Raw genomic sequence first — 23,253 nt, 5'->3', positions numbered from 1 at the left:
GAAGCCTGTTCAGGAGTCAGCAGGTGTGTGTAACTGCGGCTGGCTGTTTGTGTCTGTCCAGTGCTTGGGGTCACTCTCGGGCAGCAAAGGAGACAGACAGTGTGAGGTCACATGTGCCTGATGTCTCCACTTTCCTGTTTGTCCACTGGGAACAAATGTTGTGTTGTTTACGTACTAGACCCCTTTGTCACTACTGCTGTTTCTCTCTTGTTCGCTGTTTTCTCTCCTTGCCTGCTGCAGTGCAGGACAATGATTTTGTGGTCAAAGAACAGTGGTTGGATTTTGTTTTTTTAAGGTGTTTTCCGGTGGAAATTTCTCTGAGAGCCTGGAGGGGTCAGTGTGTTTGTAGGTCAGGTAGGAGAGGACCAAAAACATGCTGACCACATGGATGTCAATAGGAGCGAACTGCACAGTAAGGCAGGAGAGAAAATACCTGTTTGTAAAGAGAGAGGGGAGCAGAGAAAGAGGCTGAACATAAAGAATGTATGTGATTAGCAAAAATAGAAAGAATACCTGTGTGTGTTCTTGGTCAGTTGCCGCGGTTCGGCCTGTGGACTCCAAAAGCTGTGATGAAGACATTGACTACCACTATCACAAAAACCAGGCCTGTGGCAACGTTTTCCATAATGTTCAGCCTCCAATGCTTTTGCTCATCATTCAAGTTCCATCGAACTGTGGACAAAACCAGGAAATACAATTTAAATACAAAACACAAACGCACATTTAATCAAAGTCCAGCGATCTACTTAATTCTGGGTCTCAAGCCAACTCATTATACACAGATTTACTGCCAACTATGAATCCATATATACTTAATTGTGGGTGCAGGGAGCTGAGTGATCTCACAAAAATGCAGAATATCAAATTTTGACAAGGACACGCGAGGATAAAGGAATAATATCATTCAGTTTTTCGCTGAACACAGATGAGTAGGACGAAGATGTTTTGCCTGTTTTGAGCTCAAGAAATATACGTGACATTGTTTTATCACCTTGATACTTTATGACTTTCCTAATTCTATGAGAGTTGCTTCTAACTGATTTCGAAATGACATGTTTCAGATTTCCGTTACAGAAAAGGATGCTTAACTTCAGTTTGAGGTGTCAGAGACTCCAGCTGTAAAACCCGGTTAAATACAATAAATTCATCTGCTCTACATATTCATGATATAGCATTATATTATTTCCTCAGCAGTATCCTCCCAAATAAGTCTATTTGGTTTTTGTTATTGGAGTTTTATTACAGTTTGTTAATAAGAGGTCTAACAGGGTGTCTAATTGACCCCAAACCCCAAAAGACATGGTATAAAATCAACAAACTGTCATCATTGTGAATGACAGGCAAAGTCAACAAGCTCTTGATTCAAAGCACACAAAATGAACAATACAGGGAAGCGGGAACTGATCAAGGGAAGCTTGCATTTCCTGTATAACGCTGCTTCATGTCATTTGCACTTTGTTAACACCTCAATCCAAACAAAAGAAACAAATCCATGTTGTGATAATGACATAACAACTAATAAAAGTTGTCATCTCCATCATCTCAGGGGCTGGCATAATGTTAAACTTAAGGTGTGATCAGGGAAATATGTGTGTATGGGGGGTGTACAGTAGCTGTGAGTCTACAGGCACATGTCATGTGTACGTGCATGTGTGTGTGTGGTTGTGGGAAAGGTTAAATGGTGTAAGGACCCCGCCTGACTGTGTGTGTGTGTATCTGATCTGCCTGAGGTGGGGTGGACTGGGGCTGGAGGGGGGGGGGGGTATGTAGGCCACTGACATCACGCACCACTGGCTCCATTAGACAGAGCTTGATCCACGGGAGAGGGAGGATAGGGGAAGAAGGGGAGGGGGAGCAGAGAGGGCAGTGGGGTTCAGAACAGTCAAAGAAAATGAAGGAAGAGGAATGAAAAGAGCGATGAGAATGAGATGTGTGTGATATTCTGGTGGAGACGAGGGGGGCTGTTAGGGGGGTTGGTGGAGTCATAGAATTTGGTAGATAGAGGGGGTCAAAGAGGGCAGGCCTTCATGAATGTGTGATGACTCTCAAAATCTTATTTTATATGATTGATCATAATAATGATGATTCATTTTTCTAAACATAGAGCAAATTTACAAACTGGTAAATAATTAATAGGCTATCTCCATTATGAAAATATATATAGAAAGAGGTTCAAGTAAGAAGGAAAAAACTTTTATGAATATGGCCTGAAACATAATCAAAATAGATTATTTTTAGATTATTAAGATTATAGATTACTATTGAGAGTGAGATAGGTTAGCATATACCAGTAGTTATATTTGAGGTATGGACAGGATATTGACAAATATTCTTTTATTTACTGGTCCTGCTGGGCTGAGATGAGTCAGCGGCTAAAGTTCACTGCCTGCTGTTCAGTCCGTTCGAGGAAAATGAACTGCAGTCTAACCTGCACTCATCTTCCCATCTTAATGGACCTGTTTCTCTAACCCCAGGCAGACTCGAAAATCTCTGGATGTGTGAATAGACAGCACTTTTATATATTTAGTTTATTTTTACTTACTTTCTATTTACTCCAAGACATGTCAGACATGCAGACTGACACATATTGACACATTTACACACAGCAGCACTAAAACCCAGTGAACTCTGACCTGGAGTCAGGCCTGGTTGCCATGGTTACAGCTAGAGTTAAGCTAGCAATGGGCTGTTTGTCAGGAGTCAGCGGACTTGACACTGGTGAGTCTTGCTGAGGGACAGGGTGGAAGGGATGAGACACAAAGGGCAAGTGAAGGTTGTGAAGCTTGCCAGACGGCAAAGACACCAAAAGGGTACGGGCTCTGTTTATTTTCTCACCTATGAAGATAAGCAGGACCCCGACTGCGACCTGCAGACACAGAGAGATGCTGATTAGGGTGATGATGAGGGTGTAAAAGGAGAAGTTTGGCCCCTGCTCCAGCACAGCCTTTAGCTGGGAAGCGTTGGCCATCAGTAGAGCCACATCCAGCATGCTCTCAGCTGCGCTCTTCTTATTAGCATAGTGGTTCATGTTCAGAGGGGCCGGGCTGCTGGGCCAAGCATCTGGATGGGAGGCCTGGAGAGAGAAGACAGAAATAATGTTTATGGCGCTGAGATAACGCCTGAAAGAAGAATGCTTGGAAATAAACAGAACGGCATGCTCTGTGCTGCTGCGTTTTGTTCTCCCAGCAGAGCAACAAGGCAGCGTGTTGATGACACCAGCAGTAATTTTGTGCTTCCTGAGCATTGATGGTGTGGATCTGGTTATCATTCTGACCTAATTAGAGCAACACACAGCTATTGCAGAAGAGTGACCTTTGAAAACAGAGGCATTAGTACAGCAAAGAGATACGGACACACTGGTAACAGGCCCATTAAAACGCGTTAACATGAACAAGTCAGCATGCGCAGTGTTCAAGGCTCTCCACCCACTATGGTTTCAAATAATCACACTAGTCTGCATATTTTCTGCACATCTCCAAGCATTTCATACCGTATGTGCTGCTGTCAGACCTCTATTCCACGGTTTGTTGACTTTTAAACCAAAGCAGTGTGTCTGGCTTTCTGTCTTGTGGTTGTAAATATACTAATAGTGGGTGATACTGTGACCCTTAGGTCATATCCTGCTCATATATCCCTGTCTTTCGAAGCAGGATAACAGAGTTAGTTGGATATCTGCACTCAATAAGAGCCAGAACAGCTCTTTTTTACGACAGCAGTTCATTAATCCTGCTTTGTGAGACATTTTATCAACATTTTATGTACTGTATTCCAAGCAAATAACAAAATGCAACCAAAGACACAGTATTTCATTCATTATATTACATATTCTACATAGCAGGAACTTACTGTAGGAATGAGGAGGATGTAATTTAGGCTGTATCCCTTCTATGAATAATCAACAGGTGACAACCAAAATCGTAGTTTTACGTTGAATTCTACATTGATTCTTGTGTGGGTGATGGTTATGTAAGAAAAGCGTAGCTAGATTTTGTGTGTGTGTCCACTCCATCCCAGTGGACTCTGCACCGTGAAGAGAAAAACATGTACTGGGGTCAGCAGGTGCTGGATAAACAGTCTGCTTGTTGATGAAAAAGAAATCACTCTCTTTTAAAATGAGAAAAAAAAAAAACCCATCTTCCTTTGGAGCGCTGAATGAACATCCACTAGGACCTACTGTTCAGCAACACCTGAGCACCATCACTGATTCAGTCGTGTCTAGGCCAAAACCTGCACGCACACATGCTCTCTGTGAACATGAAATAATCAGCAGTGCTGCTCTCAGCCTCTTCCTCGACACTGAAGCCTTCCCTTTTTCTCACAACACACCCCTGCAGCTGCAGAGAGCACAGTTTGTCAGGGATTAACCAAACCACAGAGCTGGTACGAACTGTCTTCCCTCTGCTCCAGGGATAGAGACAAAAAGAGAGAAAAGAGGAGCTGCACCCTCTAATTTGCTACAGGGTAGGCTACAGCTGAATTACAATGTCTTTAGGGGACTCACAACAATCAGTTGGCACAGTTAAGTTGATGTATGAGGGGGAAGTACAAACTGCACTGAAGGTGTGGTCGTGTGGGTTGGAGGGGAACTAGTACTCTGGTTGCAGAAAGTGTTTCTTACCCTGTGATAACTTCTGGACAAGCCATGTTTTATTCTCTTAATTATACATCGCTTTTTAAGACATGGCTTACACATGTCACTGGCCAAGTTCTTCATCTGGCAGCGTACCTCATATCATTTTAGATTTTATAATTTGGCATAGCTTCATGTGAACACTGCAGAGACATCCTGACAACATCCAGCAAAACGTCTCCATGGGCTTTCTACAAATCTTTTTCACTCTGAGCCGTAATGCCTTGAGGAAAGACTCATAACAAGAAATTAAACTGCAAAACATGTTTCCCTACATTCCACGGGAAAATCAATGTGGTGTGGTGTATAATGTGTGCCCTTGTGACTGATTTATCACAAATGGCACACTGTCATGACGTGTCAGGGTCAGCCATTCTGCTCTCAGGATCGGGCTTTTCAAAGACATCCCTTTATCCCAGAGTCAACAGACCACCAGTGAGTATCTCTCCAGTGAGATAATGCTTGTTGTGAGATCACAGGTTGGAAACGTGCAGTCAGTATGTCTAGAAACACAGCATGAAGAAAATTCACCAGCAAATATAAAGAATTCTAATTTATACTACGGTTTACTATTGTGTATATATACTAGGCCAAGACTAAAGGCCACCTACTCAGTCAGTCCAAGCTTTTTGTGAGGATTAATCCTGCTGTGTCTACTCATATCATATGGCTGAGAACATAGGATAACAACTAATCACAGCAGAGGAGACGATGTGGAACAAAAAGATAGTGAATATAGGCCATGGTATGTCACACTGTGCTTTCATGAGGGGAGGTGAAAACGCACATATTACAGGATACATCTCGTTTGGATAAAACTTCAAATTGAAAAATGCAGAAGAAAAACACCATTTGCATATTTGCACTAACTTTTGTTTTCCCATTTGAGAAACAGAGCGCTTGTCAGTCACCCAGCCATTACAGATGTATTGTTATTTTTGCGCAATCTAAAACGAAAGGTTCTCATTAAGTCAATCGCTCTGTACTGGTCCTAGGTTTCCATGCTTATTTTTATAATGAATTATTCACACTGCATTCCTTGTCTGAAATAGGCTCAGGGGATGCAGAGAGGGAGAAAGGGAGGAGGACGTGGAGGGGAGGGGAAGAAGTTGTTTGAATTTGTATTAACGCTCAGTTATGCGTCACTGTGGAATAGCAGATAGCTTCGTACAATAATATTTAACATATCCTGCTTTCTGCATAATCAGATCAGGTGTCAGTAATATTACAGTATGTGGGTATAAGAGAAAGTGGTTCAAAGGAAATCAGATGGTCAAGTTCTCTTAAAATTATTAAAGTTGACCAACGTGCTATACTGAGAAGTATCTCTTTAAAATGATGTTTGAATATAATATGTTTTAATATTTACATAAAATGTGGAAGTACAGTATAAAGAACACATGAAACAGATTAAACAGAGACAATCAAAGTCACTTAACAGTTATGTAGATTGAGTAATAAAACAGGATCCTCTAAACAGGATTTTAAAGGTAAATTGACGAGGAAAATATCATAGTAGGTCATTAACTCTTCCCCAGTCTCAGGGGAAACATTGAAAACATTTGAACACACTGTTATATTTTACCAACAGTGGAATGGAGAGAGGAGTAATTGGGCTGAAAAACTAGAGGGGCCTGGAGGTCACTTAGGGAGAGATCAGGCAAAGCGAGATTTAAACCAATTCGTGCAGTTATAAAAACAAATAGACAACTGCTTCTTTACATTCACAGCCAGCCATTTACCCTTTAGCTCATGAGTGAATAAAGTTGTGTGCCATCATAAATAAATATCTTTATGTCTAACCTCAGAGCTAGTTGCAGTGCAACAGGCTTCCTGCTTTGAAATTGGAAAGGCTGCAATTTCTCTCAATTCCTGAGATTGAACCTAAATTGAACCATAAAAACTGTTTTTTATTGTGTATTCAAAGGCCAACTAAAGTTTTGGCTTACTTCCAGGCAAAAGAATGAACTCATTCAACTTGCACACCTAATCCTAAACTTTTCCCACATCGTCCCACCAACTCATTACAGCTCAGCTAAATACCTACATGTCAGTTACTGTGAGAGTACTTCATGACTATAGCTTTGTACCACTAAGTTCTGTATCTGACATGTTGAAAGCTCTTTGCAGCTACAATGCAAGACACCACTTAAGACACGGTAAGACCCTGCATTTATTATTTAGCTAATTGAACTCGCTGCTCAGCAACATGATTGAAAATGAAAATTAACTTGCATCTGTAACTGCATGGGTGTGTGTTTCCCTTCCTTTTGTTTTTTTTTTTCTTATACATCAGCACTTCTTTGCCTTCCATCCATCATGTCCTATCAGCAGCCTCCCTCTCTCACTCACCTCAAGCTCTGGCCCTCCTCCAGACGAGGATCGACCCAACTGTAAATCTAATTTCCATGATTCTCTGTAGGGCTTTTAGTTTTACAGCCTTACACAGTGCAAAGCAAACATGGACGTTTCAGAGTGGGGTCCATCCCTTAAGAATGAAACACTTTCTCATTCTAGAGAAATGTAAAACCTACTGAGTATCAAAAAAAGATAAAAGGACCATATTCAGGAATTTGTTTGTGCTGTACTGAAATCTGACACAGGATCTGATTGGTCTTAGATTTCAGTGTAACTGAAAGTCTACATATAAGATCTTCACCCCACAAAACAACCATGGAGTGATTCCATTCTTATTGACTACCACTGTAGGGAGACACATTGTAAATGAGACCAATTGCTCATTTTATTGAGCGTGAGGGTATTACATTCTGCATCTGTCGGCTGAGCTCTGACAGTCACAAGGAAGTATCTCTGACTGCCAGGGTCTCTCTCCCTCTTCCTCAAACACTCACACCCTTACACATCTATCTGAAATTAAATGGCGCTATTAAGACAGTGACTATGGCGATGACATAGTGAAGCTCATTTCCTCGCCCTGTAAAACTGGATGCAGCTCTGAACTAACATATATTGTAATTGCTTGTCAAATGGCAACTTCAATCGCCACATAAAACACAACAAACACTCCTGCAACAATCTCGTCGTGGCATGAAGTAGGATGACATTATGTAAAAGTGAAACTGTGTGTGCGCATTTTGGCCAGTGATGTGGAAACAAAGGAGCGCATTCATTATTTATAAGGTCACTCAGGTGCCAACAATGCCTCCCTCCTCAACTGAACCAGACAAGTCATCTGACCCAGCATGCCTGAGACAGACGTGAAGATCTCTGTTTAAATGTTCTCTTTTATTGACTTGTTTCTGTGTGGACATGCAATCTATCCCATTCAGCATAATTTCTCTTCTGCAAAGTGTGTATAAATATATTTTTCCCCCTCATATAGATGACATGTAATATGACAAGAGGCCAAAAGTGGCAATGATACTTTAACGTGATCACCTTACATAAAAATGGAACGACACAACAGGCTTCAGAAGTCCAAACCAAAATTTAACAATGTAAGCTTAACAACTTCTGTATTTATTGCATGACTGCTGCATTGAATTCCATTGCATTTTCCAGGTCTTCAATTCGTCCATCCCTAAGCACTTGTTTGGCACTTGTTGGATTTTCCTATGTTTGGATTTGGATATGGATTCAGTTGTTTGCAAGAAAGCAAGAATGAAGAACCCCTTGGTGGGCAGAGAAATATTGCATCCAGGCTTCTCTCATTTTTTGTACAACTTATACAAACATATTCTACTTCAAAAATTGATCACATATACAGCCTAGTATGGCACAACACAGGATTTACCTGGTTCTCTTTTAGAAATGGTTTCAAATATCTTACCTCAGTCCCATTCCCCCTGTTGCTGCTGCTGATGCTCATCATTTTCCCATACGTATTTTGCTGCACCTCAGCTGCAGGCTGCAGCTCTGAGAAACTGAGCTGCAAAGTGTCCTGTTGTGGGGGAAGAGAAGACGGGACCTGCAAGCATATAGCCTGTTTGACAGAGTAGCAGATGCACATGCAGGTATTGTATTGTACATCAAAAGAAATATAAATCTCTCTTTTTTTTTATTTTTTAGAAAATTGTTGTTGTACAGCAAGCTGTTGAGCTGTGTGTGAGATGCAGAGAGGCACGTGATTGTATGAATTAAGGGCGTGAAATAATTGTATAGACGATAACAGGCTCTTGCAAGGAATAATCAGTTAACTGCTTTTGTTATTTACTTGCATTGATTCTAGACTTTCTTTGTTGGTCTTTTCATGTGAGGTATGTGTCACTCTTGCTGTTGAACAGTACAGCAGCATGAGCAGGCTCTGTGGTGTCCCAGCGTGCTGTGTTATTGGACGGTCCCTCCAGTCGTTACTAGGGGCGTGGAACCAAGCGAGCTGAATGGGAAACACATTTGTGTGCCTCGCCGCTGTATTAACCTAATGGGGAGAGGCGATGACAAGCGAAAACAGTTGTCCGCGTGAATTAATTGCCGAGGGGACGACAGGCAAACTAAAAATCCCCGTGTGTTAAAGCGGCCCCGCTGGTCTTTAACTACACGCTCCGCATACAGCAGCCACGAAGAAGCCGCGGAGAGACGCGGCATCGTTGGCTGCAACCGAAGAGGGATGCGAGGACTTGAAAGGAGATAAATACAACATATTCATCTTTTCTCTCCCTCTCGTTAATATGGGGTTTGTGTTAGGTTAGCAAAGGCAGAGTTGAACTGTTTGCGGTCGTTTGGGTGGCTCTTGTGTGTGAAAATGGGGATCATGTACAGATAGGGCGTTTTAAAGTCCACCTTTTTGCCGTGGACAATCGGCTAACGTTAGCGAGGTTTTTTCTAATACTGGACCTGGCAGGTCTGCCAGTGTCGAGTATCGCTAGCGTGACTGTAGCCGAGGTTGTTTGGTCGTGTTTTTCCTCGCTTTTTGAACTAGGGTAAGTCGTGTCCCACCTTGGTTCAAATGTAACTATGATAAAATGTTTGAAGACTAGCTAACCTATTGTTATCCGAACGGTGACGGTAAGTTATCACCGTCAAACGCTAGCTAGCTGTTAGTTCTCAATTGCCAAACTTAACGTTAACTTGTGTCGTCAAAGCCAGCTTGCTAGTTTTTCGTTCACCTGGTCGGTGATGGCTTCTGCTAACAATATGGGTTTGACTCGTGGGCTTGTCTTTACATCCACCTGCTTTTATTGACACCAACTAACTTAAACTCAGTAATGACTGAAACCTTTAAAACCAATATATAGCGTCAGCATTGCCCTGCACACCAGGAAATGTTGGATTTTGTTTCACTAACTGGCAACATTTCTTTTGCAGCTCTTGATATCGGATGAAATCTCGTCTATGCCATCCATCCCAGTGTTGTTAGGGGCCTCTGCTGGCGAACTGCGTCACCGAGTGGGCGCTGCAGGTATTCATCTCTAAATCTGTATGTTGGGAAGTCTAGCCATGGCACGAATGACCTGGAAACCCAAGTGACTGAAATTTTAAATCACCATGGAGCCGGAGGCCAATTCAAACTCCGAGGCCCACCAAGAACTTAAATATCCATCTGTACCCAACTCTCAGTGTGCCCTAAATATGTATGAGGCCATGGGTGATGGAAATGTCAATCTTGTGGACTCAGTAGTGAGAGGTGGGAGTGACCCCAGTGCATACCCTTCCTCCAGTTATCAAAGGAATGTGCATCAGAGATTCATCAGGAGAAGTCTGTGGTTCTCGGACGCAGATGAACAGGCCTTTGAAGCACCTGAATGCGATAACAGGAGTAAGATCCTTAACATAAACCTGCGAACAATAGTGGACAGGACGCAGGGGACTAGTTGCGGGATACAGGAAGGTTCCAGCACTGAAAGTCAAGGTGGGCAAAAAGACAGTGCAACAGAGAGCGCAAGTGCCGATGAGGAGAAGGAGAAAGGTGGAGATGCTTTAAATCTCACATGCAATGATGCTGGTAAAACCGCCATCAAGGCAGCCAGTGAGGAGAACGAGGAGGAGGCAGAGATGAAAGCAGTCTCCACATCTCCAGGAGGAAGATTCCTCAAGTTTGACATAGAGCTGGGGAGAGGGTCCTTCAAGACGGTCTACAAGGGCCTGGATACTGAGACCTGGGTGGAAGTTGCCTGGTGTGAGCTGCAGGTAAAGTACTAAAACTGTCCAGTCTGTCTCTCTGTGACACCCAAGCATAGTGTCAGTTTAAGAATAGACAAAACATATGCAGCAGCCACATGTACCACCACAATTATTATACTTGCAGATGGGCGTGGGAGACACTTTCAAACAAATATATGTAATTTAGTAATAGCTGTCTTCACTTTTTTGTTCTCTACAACAAATACATACGTTTTTCTTTTTTCTTTTCAATTAGTGATTTATATCAGTGGACGAATGCCTGACTCTCACAGGAAGCCCTCTCTCTGTGCTCCCCTCTCTGTCGGTGAAGGTTCACACATCATGATAGTGTAATGTCTTCGGGGAACTGTCAATCTGCCATAGTCTCACGACGGAATCCACTAAATTGTAGATGGGTTACCACTAAATTTTAAATGGTTTACACAGGAAAAGTGATCGACAAGCATTAGCCGCTGACGTGGTGACGCATACCACCACTGGAGTGTAGTGATCAGCAGTTTTTGCAAATGCACAAGGAGAGTCTACCTTGTCTTGCATTACACACACAGGAAAATCACCAGCTTAGACTGTGCAAAGGTATTAACTAATTATTTCCGTCCTTTGGAGACTGCAGCAGGGATTATCTCTCTCTCCCTCTCTCTCCCAGGAGGCTTAAGGGGGACTACAGTAAGCATGACTGGCCCCCTCAAAGGAAGAAAACCTGTACTGTGATGTTTTATTCTTTCACCATTCAGATTAAAATTGTTAAGGATTCATTTTCAACAGTTTACGCTCAACTGTCCTTCATTTCTAGTCTTTTAGTCATTCGCCCAGCTGATAATATAATGACACTGAGCACACTCATTAGATCGGACAGTGCAGGAAATGCTTGTACGTGCTCTGTCCCAGCAGTGTGTCTGCATGTTATGAGGTGTGCTACTGCCTACCTCCCTCCCTCTGTGCAACAGGAGGTAGGCAGACAGGAAGCAGCTGAAGTCAGCTGTAGCCTGCTGGGAACCGTGTGGCGGTCCTGTGGCCTCAATGAATAGTAATGCCTGGGGTACTGAAAACATGCTGCGTCAGTAACCTGAGAGACTAAAGAATGCAGACTGTTCGATGCATTGAAAGAACGAAAACCTGTTTTATGTGACTGTAGCATCACAAGACAGTGACACATCTCATCACTGAAAAGGACTTAAAAGATAACATGCCATTGGCTAGGAATGAGTAAAGATAACGTAGCGCTGAGCGTCACGATGACTTCATTTGGATGATGACGTCATGCAGACTGATAGTAGCGGTGAGCAATCTCCCAGTTCCCTCAACTTGACACTGAGCTTCAATTGGGCTCAGCAGATGATAGGATGTGGAACCGGAAGCAATTTACTGTATTTCATTCTCCCCCAGTGGCACATTAAAACCCCCTCTAGTGGACAATCAATAATGGATGTTAATCATAATACAAATGGTCCTCTCTCACAATCATGTTCTGATCTAGTTGCTCTCTCATATATTGTAGCTTTGAGTTATAACAGTTTGATAAACAAAATACGATGCTGTTTAATGGTTCCAGGCTCTAAAATTTGTTACTTTTCCAATTTTGAACTCTTGGTCAGACAAAACAAGAGCTCTAAGAAATTGTAATGGGTATTTTTCACACTTCTCTGGTGTTTTATAGACCAAACAATAAATTGAGAAAATAATTTGCAGATGAATCAATAATGAAAATTAAAATTAAGCCCTTCTTAAGATGTCTTGTTTTGTCCAACCAACAGTCCAAAACCGAAAAGGTATTCAGTTTACTATTATTATAAAAGATCAAGAAAACCAGCAAATATTCACATTTGAGAAGCTAGAACAAGTTTTGGCGTTTTTGCTTAAAAAATTACTTGGAACACTTCATTTATTAGCAAAGACAAAAGATTAATTGGCCACATTCAGTGAATCAACTAATATCCCCTCTAGTCATTTTGGATATTTCCATGTATGTTTAAACTACTATAGGACATAAAGGCACAATGAAAGTGCCATTTAATGTAGTCATGTGGACAAGGTTTAGAGTTGCTTCTTTGTGTGATGGTGTACACTGAACACATCTTAGATCTGAGTAGGTGTACTAAGCTCGGCCAGAGGACTCTTCATCTTGGTGCAGAGAATTAGAGGTTTTATTGACTTCCTTTTTAAAGAGAAAGTTTGTAGGTCCTGTGGGGTTTATCAGCATGCTTAATGTTGTTGTGTGTCATGTGAGGAGTAGCTGGTGGTCTCAGCCAAAAACCCACGCTGCCCACAATCATACCAGATCTTCTCGGCAATATTCAACAGCATAGTGCAGGTATCAACTGGTCTAAAGATTGCACCCAAAGTAAGAAGAAGATGGGGTGAAGATTTTTGCCCGTGTTATGCATGTTTACTCTTCAGTGTTTCATGTAGACAATGCCAGATTTTCCTCGCTCAGAGAACTGTGTTGGAAAATGGGGGCAGACAATGGAGCTTTCTGTGGAAGACAGAGAGAAAGAGATATGACTCTGTGATTTTCCACTGTTTTCCCTCCTTCCAGTGGTCACATGGCTTTCTTGTCTAGAAATTTTAATCTGGTCCTGTGTTTATTCTCTCTCTCTCTCTCTCCCTCTCCCTCTCCCTCTCTCTCTCCCTCTTCCTACCCTCCCTGCCCCTTTCCTCCCATGCCCATCTCCCCCACATTGCTGTTCCTGTGCCAGGCTGCTGGCATAACACAGATGGCCCTGGCTCAGGCAAGGTTGTCAATCTGAGAGAAAGATGAGAGTATGAAGAGTTTTTCATTGTCGAGAAGAAACACTTCTTGTGTTTCTGTTTGCCTTGTCTCGGTCTATCATTGCTCACTGGAATTTATTTTTTAAACTTTGGAAACTTCCCTTTTCTGCCAATTGTGGCTCTGTGTATAGATTTTTATCTCAGTGTTGAATGCTGTGCGCACACTTTCAGACAGAGTTTACTTCTCACTTTGTGCAGACTTCTCTGTGGTATTTGGCAGTGAGCTTGTTGTTCTGTAGATTTAAGATGGTTCTCAGCTTGTGAATGCAGAGCTGGCAGTGATACCATGGCAGTGATATGAAGCTGCCTATCTCTGAGTGTGTGCTGGAGATTTGGGCATTGAACCAAACAAACCCAGCAAATGACACCATGACTCACAAGGTCAATGTCTTGGTTCCAAACACTGGATTTAGCTGTAATAGTAGATTAGACTGAGCCATGATATAGGATGGTAATATGTTTCTGAGCATGGTTTATGGCTGTCTATTTTGATTAACAATGACTTCTTCTTGATTGCTCAGATGCCAAAAGGAAAACAAAGTTGGAGATGCCCAAGTGGGTCACTGGTAGTAGCCCATTTGGCATTAAAATTCACAGGGAAGCAAGGGCAGCCAGACCCAGTGGCTGCAGCTAACAGTGCCTTGTCAGTGGCCTCATCTCCAGGCATGCCTGAGCCACTGTGCCACTCATCCAACAGAAGACCCTGAGGGAAGGAGGACAAGCCTGTTAAAGCCACAACAATGTGGCCTGTGGTATAGCTCCAACAGGCTTGTTGGAAAGAGGCTAGTTAACGGAATCTAGGTCTAATACATAGGTGACAGTCATAGACTAACATTATTAAAAAAGCTAGCTTGTCTGTCATTTTTGAGAGGTACGAGATGAGATTTGAATGACAAGCTGAAGAACACAAACAATATCAGAATTCCCCAAAAGTGTGTATATCATATTAGCACAAGTGGGACTTTTTCTTCCTCTACTTCTCTTGGGTGGCTGCATATACTAAGAAAAAGCTATCAAAACAATGTAGCTCAGAGTTGTAAAACCAGAGCATCTCTTGACTGTTAAAACGCAGCTGACAGAAAAAGTACGACCTGGCATGTTTGTTTAGTCTGACACCATGGCTTTGAAAGATGCTTGCTGTGCCTGCACATCTGATTTGTTATAGTGTTGTCTTCACTGATCATACCAGGATTCAGCCTCCAGAGACACACCTTTAGCATACATACACTCCTGCAGTGTAACCTTGAACTAATGAAGATTGAACTAAATGGCCTTTGACCTCCCTTGTCCCTCCCCCAACAATAGAAAGTGTCACAACAGCTCATTAGGACTAGTAATCCCTTTTGGAATTTAAGATGGTTATTTGTATGAACAAATCTGGAGCACATTGTATCCTGTTAAGGCCTCATGCTTACTTTTAATACACACTCTAGTTGACCTTTGCATCACTAAGCTATTTACGTAATAATGATTGAAAAACAAATGGCCACACAGTAGCACTTGTGTCTTAAGTCTGACCGTAAACTGTTATTAACATTTATTATGACAGCTCATTTTATATGTAAAGCCTCTTATGTTCAAGGACTGTTGGACATATTAATGGAGTTTACTTCTGAGTTTTTTTTGTGTTTAGCTTTAGTAATACCACTGTTTAAAATGTGAGGTTTGTGTGGCTGAAATATATGAACATTTAATACATGTCGTGCATCCATCTAGGGGTTCTCATTGTGGAAATGGAAAATATGGAAAGTACATTGAAAGAGGACATGCACAAGGCCCTATATAAGAAGCACATGATTTTGCTACATCGCATGAAATGTACACTTAAATACCTGAAATTCGGGAATACTGAGTAACAGCATTTACTCAAATCCAGACTTTCTGAAGATTATCGTGCTGTATCTGCGTCAGAGAGTAGAGGCTGTAATTTTTACTTATACCAAAAGGTGTTAATGATGATATGTTCACCATGGGCAAAATATTAGAAAAACAATGATCTATTGATCTTTCTGTTTCGTTTAAATATGACAGGTGGCTATACAGTTTGTATATGCACAGCCTAAATAAGTCTTGAACTTTTTATCTTGACTTCATCTTTTTTATCTTTAAGAAAAAAAGAAAAAAAAAGCAGACTTCCGTGTCCATGAGGAGAGCTTTTCTAGATGTTATCTTTCTGTTTTAAAACGTGTCGCTACTCAACAGGAAAACCAGTTGGTCTGTAACACCAGCACTTTGAATTTGCCCTTTATCATTGGTTCCTCCCTCCTGCAGCAATTGTCCTATGTTCTGTCTACTGTCAAACCTGACAAATTTAAGGCTTTTTAGTAATTATCAATTATGATTTTATTGGCCAACACTGTTAAGATAGCATATCCTGCTGCTACAGTTGGCAGTGATGCTTTTTACACTGCGTTCTTGAAATTGGTTTTATTATTGATGACTTGGATGATTAAGAAATTCTCCATGTAGGAAAACCCCTTGCTTGTGTTTTGCCTGTGTAGTGTTTAGTCTGGGTCAGGGTATTATGCTGAATCAAGGCTGTCTCTCTGGCTCTGTGCCCCCACACTGCAGCGGCTGATAAAATAGTCAGGGGGGGGATTGGCCAGGCCGCCCCATTTGGCTCAGGACATCTCCACCCAGCACACCACTCTTCTCTGCCTTGTCTCAGCTGCAACCCTCATCATCAGTGATGTAGGGAAAGGGGCACATATGCACTCCTGTCCACACTTTCTGGCTTGCACCAGTCCACACTGGCATCATTAGGCTTTAGTCATTTACATGGGCATTGAGCACATTTATGAATATTTGTCTCAAGTTCAGAGCAGCTGGATGAAATTGCCACCCTGGGTATCATAGCACCACAGCTATTTGTAGCTAGCTGTATTAGCTACTGTATGGTTTTTACAATGGGTCTGAGTATCTGTGTGTTACCATTAAGCATGGATGTTTGGTGTCTGTGCTGGAGTGTGTGTTGAAGATGTCACCACCAGCTGTCCTGCCTCAGGTTCTGCTGGACACACTGGGTTACGCTGCCTCCTGTCCACTGTGAAGCCTTGTTAATTAGAAATAAAAAAGACAAGAAAACATGGCTTATTTTGATCTTTGCTGCTTGACTGTAGAATCGCAATAAGGAATAAATGTCAGTGATTATTATACATCAGTGTTAATAGTCAGCTGACCGTCTGTTTACACAACTAATAGTTTCAGCACCAAGGCTTCCCCAGAATGTTGGCCATTTTCCCCTATTTTCTGACTTATTACAGATTAAATGGTTAATCAAGGAAATAATTATTGAGATTTTCATTCCTTGTATCCCTAATTGGCTTATCACAAATGTATCCAGTATCTACATATGTATGTACCTTAGCAAAAATCCAAAAAGAATATTGTAGTACACATATTTTTATGCTATTTATATTTGTATGTATTTTATTTGACCATTATTTATATAAGTAATACATTTTCTACAAATAACTGCAAACAAAAAGGCTTGTAAAATTCAGAAATGTGCTGTTATCTTATATTTTCTGTTACAGTCAGCTTTAATAATTAAGTTCATCTGTAAGATATCCTATTTTTCATTACATATCTTTCTCCTAATGCAGAGTGGGCCTATCTGTTTATGTAAGAAAAATAATAATATTGCCAGATACTTAGATACTTAGATACTCAAATATTGATATCAGCGTTGGGCTCAAAAACCCAGCATTAGTCATTTGCCATGGCCATTGCATAAGCAGCATTAGTCTTGTGAGGAGGCAAGTGTGTAATCAGAATTTTTTGTTTCCTTGTCTGTGTGTCAAAGAAATGTTTGTTAGTCAGCCTACGCATTTAGTCTGTGACAGAAAAGAGGTTTAAAGGAGGTTTGTATGCCTTAATCCACATTGGCTCACTCCCGGTCACAGTCAGCCAGACACACTCATACACCTATACACCCATGCAACAAACATAAGTGCCTTTCACTAATGTCCACTTACAGTTCATTTTAGTCAAAAGTGCATATGTGATATAATGCTTTATTGTCCTGTTTTTTCCCCGTTAACTAAGGGTGTAGGGGTGTGGTCGTGTCATACATCTCCTCATAGCTTCTCCCTAGCTCTTCCCCCTCATTTTTCTTAGCACACTGCCTTCATTGCCAAACAACAGAGTAGTCATTTGGTCATGGGCTGATTTTAACAGTATTGGTGTCTTATTATCACAGTAGCTCAGTGGCTTGTCGTCTTTAACAGTATTCCTGTCTTTCAGGGTCCTCCTTGACACGGCTGGGTTATGCATGCACAGTTTTGCCTTAGCCTTTCAGCAGCTCTTCTTCATTTAAAATATTACACCCTGAGTGCCAGTGTGCCAGTTAGCACAGCTTGGGTGTAGAGTGGCTGCATGTCAGGGTAACACTGAAATAGAGATAACAGAGTGGCCGGCACAGCTGCTGGCCAGATTTTCCTGCATTCTTGACTGATGGGACACAATTCAGCTCTGGGCAGTCTGCTGGCTCATGGCTCGTCCTGCACCAGTTTTTGTTTGTGCAGCGGAAGCACTGTAATAGTCATCTGTTATTGAGGATGGGTGCAGAGGCTGGCGGGGTGGCCGAGTAATTTAGCATACCTACATCAACCTGGCAACTAGGCTTAATGTTCCATGCTTCCAAACATTGTCATTGTTGAAATGTCTGAATAAGCTGTGGATAAGACACAGCTTTAGGGGTGGTGTTCTGTCTCATTCTGACCTCTAGTAAAGAGAATCGTCCTGCATGCGTCAGTACAGCATCACATTATCATTGTGACTGAACCTAAGCTTTTCATAGTTGTGTTGAAAAGCTATACTAAGGCCTGGTTGCTCTGTGGTTTCAGTGTACCCAGCTGTATGTGTGAGTGGGAAAAATCTGTACCCTTTTCTTTTTTCTTTTTTTTCCCCTTTTTAGTCTCCTTGACCAAACGTTGTGACACATATCGAGCACACTGGGTTTAGGTGTCTAGGTTTTACAGTAGACGTTGTTGACAAGTATAAATCCCTGTCACACTATTGTTACTAAGCCCAAATGATGCTAATCTGCTCCTTGTTAACCAAGGGTCAAGATGAGGCCAGGTTAATGGGGGAAAGAGGAAATTGTAATTAGGAACACAAAGCTGTGGAGAGACCAAGCTGACGTTGATTTTTTTTTTTTTGAGCATGTAATTTGGCTGCCGTAATGAGGACTAATGCTGAAACCTGTTGCTCTCCTGATAAGTTTACTCCTCTGGTTGTGGATCTCACTGGTTCACTGAGAGATTTTAATATTGGGTAAGAACTTGTGAACTATTCAGGTCTCATTAGGGGTGAAGTTAGAATGAGGAGCACTGGAAAAGATAGACTACATGGTGACTTGGGTCAACCGCTTGGTCATTTTATAGACCCGTCCGGGCCAATGTCCAAAAACATGTTCCCAAGATTTCTTACTAGGGAATAAAGCCTGTTATCTTTGCCTCCGTGCTTAGCTATTGGCCTTTTCCCTTTTTTAATGTGTGTGTGTGTGTGTGTGTGTGTGTGTGTGTGTGTGTGTGTGTGTGTGTGTGTGTGTGTGTGTGTGTGTGTGTGTGTGTGTGTGTGTGTGTGTGTGTGTGTGTGAACTATAAAGCATTAACCCAGTCCCATACAATTTTTGTGTGAGTGTCAAGAAATGCAGACTGTTTTTAATCACTTATAAACGCAGATTCAAAGTCATTGATAGTCATTTGACTGTTGTTTACCACTGACATTTTACAGTAAACTTATTTAATAGAAAGTGGTTATTGTCTGTTTACCTGCTCTTTCTAGGCTTTTGTAGGATTATTCACACCCTTAATTTAGGGTCTGTCATTTCAGTTATTAGATGGGAAGAATCCATCTTGATAAATGTCATGACTCACCTGTTTTTGCATTTCTAAAACAACTTGTTGGTGATACTCTGTGTGTGTGTGTGGATGTTTTGTATGATGACAGATGGGAGTTAGTGTTAATAATACAGTACCCATGAGTTTTCGGCTTCAGAATTTGTGTCCATAAAGTTTTCTCTGCTTGAGAGCACCATCAGTGTCTGTCACGCACTTGTGTGAGTCTGTCAGATGTCTCTTAGATTGATGCACCGGAGAGGGGGCCTGCCTCAACACTCTTTAGCCCGGCAGCAGTCTGATTCTATTAGTAGATAATCAATAGCAGACACTCATCCTGCTATAGACTCCTCAATTCCTGTGGCACAATTTTTATATCAAGCAAAAATTGGCTCCTTCAGGAAAAATTGGCTGCGTCATTGTGTTGTCAGTGAAACAATGGTTTGACTCACCTGTATACACATAATTATTCATTCACTGTGTGTTTTTACACACCATTTGTGTTTGTGATGTTGTTTGGGAATTGACTTTTATGCTTCTGTTCATGGCAGAAATTCCAATTTAATGGTAAATCCTTTGTCATGCTTGCAGAGCTCTCTACTGTTTAGTACTTGTGTTTGTTGGGGAGCTGGATATCCCAGGGCTATTTCATGGAGGATGCTCCTTGTTTGACAGATTTATGTTGAGTTATGTGTGTTTTCTCTGCTCTCTGCATGAGTTTGATTGGCCAGTCATCAAGATTGATCAGCAATGCAGACTACATTACACAGGCTAGCTTCCAAGCTTGTTTTTTCTTTAAAAGGGCCAAATCACACTCTTAAATAATCTAATCTATGATATTTATGTATCAAAGGTTCACTAATGGCATGGCAGTTTCTTTATCCAATATGTTGCGCTTAGAAACTCAAAATGTACTACAAGTATCCAGGTAAATTTGGGTAGCTAGGAATTGTACTCATTAACAAAATATCCACTTTGCTGGCATTGTAAGGCACCTGGAGTGATACCATCTATCCGTGCATACCATACATTTTGTAGCATAGATGGCCTCAGTGGAATTCAAACTCCAAACCAAGGCAGTGTTTGTACCATGCCCTGCCCATAGAGTTATATTATACATGGCTGATTATTTCAGTATCTGGCAGGGAAACAGCTAGAACCTTTTATATAAATCCAATTAGCTCCTTTAACTGGGAACTGTAAGGCTTACAGCTTTGTTGTATCCACCCTTAGATCCTCAGGTAAAGCAGCTGAGCTGATTTCGCCACAAAAAGGGCGCTTTCTTCTTAAATGGACAGTATGCATTAAAGACAACATGTGACATTAGACCAGGAACTTGATTTGAACACATAGTTTTGCAATTTCATGGTATATTAGGCTGCAAAGTTCCCAGGACTAATATATTTTAATCTATTACCTGGTCCCTATAGCGCCCAGAGGGCCCCCCATGTTTTGGTATCTCATTCTGATATGTCTGTGTTACTGTATGAGCTACCAGAGCTGTGGAACTAATGGAGTTCAGCACACAGATGTAGTGGGTGGCAGCAGAGTGGAGCACAGCTTTATAGATCGCCCCCTGCTAATGTCACAATCTATTTTTCTGCTGTGCTGCCCTGTATGGTTTTCTATGTGTGTGTTTAACCTCGCCTGGGCGGCTCCACACCTTGCTGTGGCCAGCTGAGCCTTTTTCTTTATCCAAGTGTACAGTGCAGGCTTGATAAGATTCTGAAAACATAAATCCACACAAACACTTGATTTCTTTGCAGCACTGCTTGGATTTCGAATGTAATGTAATAATAAGTCACAACTTCTTAAAAGCTCATATCCCTCACCGTAACTATAAAGCAGTTAACGAGTCTCATATATTGATGCTTCTGTGATATCCATTGTCGTGTGTGTGTGTGTGTGTGTGTGTGTGTGTGTGTGTGCGTGCCTTGGGAGTGACATTCTTCCAGTGTCTCAGTGTGCATATGTATCCGTCTGTGTATCTCACCATGCTGTGCACAACACCTCTGAGCCTACATGTGGCTTCTGAATTATGCAGAAGCCCCAATGTCTGCTGAGAGGGAAAACAGAAGTGGGAGAGCAAATGGAGGTGTGATTGGGACTTGGGGAACACTCTGTGGTGGGGGTAAGGGGGTTATTTAGGCAGAGTCCTGAAAGATGAGAGCAGAGATGGTGAGGATGAGATAAAGAAGATAAAGATAAAGAAGAAGGGAGGAAAGCTGCAGCTCAAGGGTTAAAATGTGCTTTAAGCTGTCTGTCTCACTCCTCACTGTCTCTCCTTTTAGACCTGTGGTTCAGGTAAACTTTGGTCCATGTGCTGCTCTTGTGCAGCAAAGAGCACATGGGGATAACCCAGCCCAACTTGGCCCAGCCTTCCATTGCTCAGCTCGCCTCAGTAGAAAGGGTTCTCTGCAGAACTGAATTATTCATAGGACTTTAGAAGAGTGCAGTGAAAATCCCCACCCCCCACACACTTGCACACAAAACCTGATATCCCACATTGACACACACACACACACACACATACACACCATGCATTATCATCATATCACTCCACTTCTCCACACATTGCATCACAGCACATCTTGCTTCATTGTTAATTTTTAGGTTATTCAGGCTGATTTTTTTATATTTGCTCTGTTTGTGTCATCTCACAGGGAGTTCACAGTGGTTGAATAATGAAATGGATTTGATCTCGCTAGGTTGTGTTCATTGCATTCCACCACCGGTGTCATCCGCGTCTGTGAGGGGTGGGGTCGTGCTTCTACTCCATGCTCAGTGCTGAGTGTGTGTTTGTTACGTAAGTCGTTGCTGTGGTGGTTTAAAAAAAAAAAAAAAAAGGGACATCGCAGTAAAGAAACCTTTGGCACTACCTAGAGCAAGGTGCTCTCAGAGTAGGGTCAGCCTTGTAGAGAATGAGGGAAGGGATTGAGAGGGAGCAGTTATCGAAGATGTGCATCTGAGTGTGTGGGGGATGTTTGGTTATGGAAGAGGGAGTGGTTGGTGTTAGGGGTGCAGAGAGGGAGGCGGATTGCAGATATGGGGGAGGGGGGAAAGGAGCAAAAGGTAGTGGATGAGAGAGTGAGCAAGGAAGTGAAGGAGATGGAGAAAGATGGAAGAGATCGATGACGTGTAACCTTTAGCTGCAGTGTGAAGTGGGTGTGACCATGTTTAATGTGCAAGTTTATTCTCCCCCCAGAGTCGCTGTGGTTTGTCACCCTGTAATGTCTCTTTACGCAGCTTCTGTGTTTCTGGATAAGTTAAAGCTAACCAGTGAGCAGTCACGTCTGACTGGTATACTTTAAATATAATACACAGGCATGATATTTAGGCTCCATCTTGTTACTGCTTGAAAAAGCCACTCATCTGGATTCTTCCCCCACACACAAACTGCTGACTGTCATTAGCTTTGATATACATATGGTCCAATTAGAGATGTGTATATGGCTCAAAGACTGACACTAACCTCCCTCTCACTCACTCTGTCTTTCCCACTTGCTAAAACATACTGGATGCATGAATTTAAAATGTGCAGGAAGTGCCTCCAGGGTGACGGCCTCTTCCATCTGGTAGTTCCTGTGAAGAAAATAATAAGTATCTTATCTTTAAGGCTTTATATTCATTATTTCTTTCCGCTGCATCTGTTGTCTTTCCTCTAGGATCGTAAGCTGTCAAAAGTGGAACGTCAGCGCTTTAAGGAGGAGGCGGAGATGTTGAAGGGTCTTCAACACCCCAACATTGTACGTTTCTATGACTTTTGGGAGTCGCCCCTTAAAGGGAAGAAGTGCATTGTTTTAGTAACAGAGCTCATGACATCAGGAACACTAAAAACGTGAGTACTGCTTTTACAATTCCCATAGTATGTTCAAGAAATTTCAGCCTATCTATTTACTGAAATATATTTTGAAACTCGTGTGATTGTCA

General features: G+C 41.9%; 2 protein-coding genes across 2 annotated transcripts in view; one reads left to right on the top strand and one right to left on the bottom strand.

Moving 5' to 3' along the window:
* Nucleotides 1–529: 529 nt before the first annotated feature.
* Nucleotides 530–8,462, bottom strand: LOC139289381 (ninjurin-1-like). The gene is made up of 3 exons (XM_070910967.1): nucleotides 8,421–8,462; nucleotides 2,836–3,073; nucleotides 530–672 (listed from the first exon to the last, which is right to left on the bottom strand). Exons 1-3 carry the CDS (start codon nucleotides 8,460–8,462, stop codon nucleotides 530–532), a joined length of 423 nt encoding a protein of 140 aa, XP_070767068.1.
* Nucleotides 8,463–10,075: 1,613 nt separating this feature from the next.
* The window catches only part of LOC139288494 (serine/threonine-protein kinase WNK2), a 36,926-nt gene continuing 23,748 nt past the window's right edge, over nucleotides 10,076–23,253 (top strand). Inside the window, exons 1-2 of the mRNA XM_070909798.1 lie at nucleotides 10,076–10,717; nucleotides 22,989–23,161. Coding sequence (XP_070765899.1) covers nucleotides 10,076–10,717; nucleotides 22,989–23,161 — 815 coding nt within the window. The remainder of the gene's footprint in view (nucleotides 10,718–22,988; nucleotides 23,162–23,253) is intronic.

This window comes from Enoplosus armatus, chromosome 8, assembly GCF_043641665.1.
Source record: "Enoplosus armatus isolate fEnoArm2 chromosome 8, fEnoArm2.hap1, whole genome shotgun sequence".
Classification (NCBI taxonomy): Eukaryota; Metazoa; Chordata; class Actinopteri; order Centrarchiformes; family Enoplosidae; genus Enoplosus; species Enoplosus armatus.
Note: the sequence above shows the minus strand (reverse complement) of the source record. Positions and strands in the feature narration are given on the sequence as shown.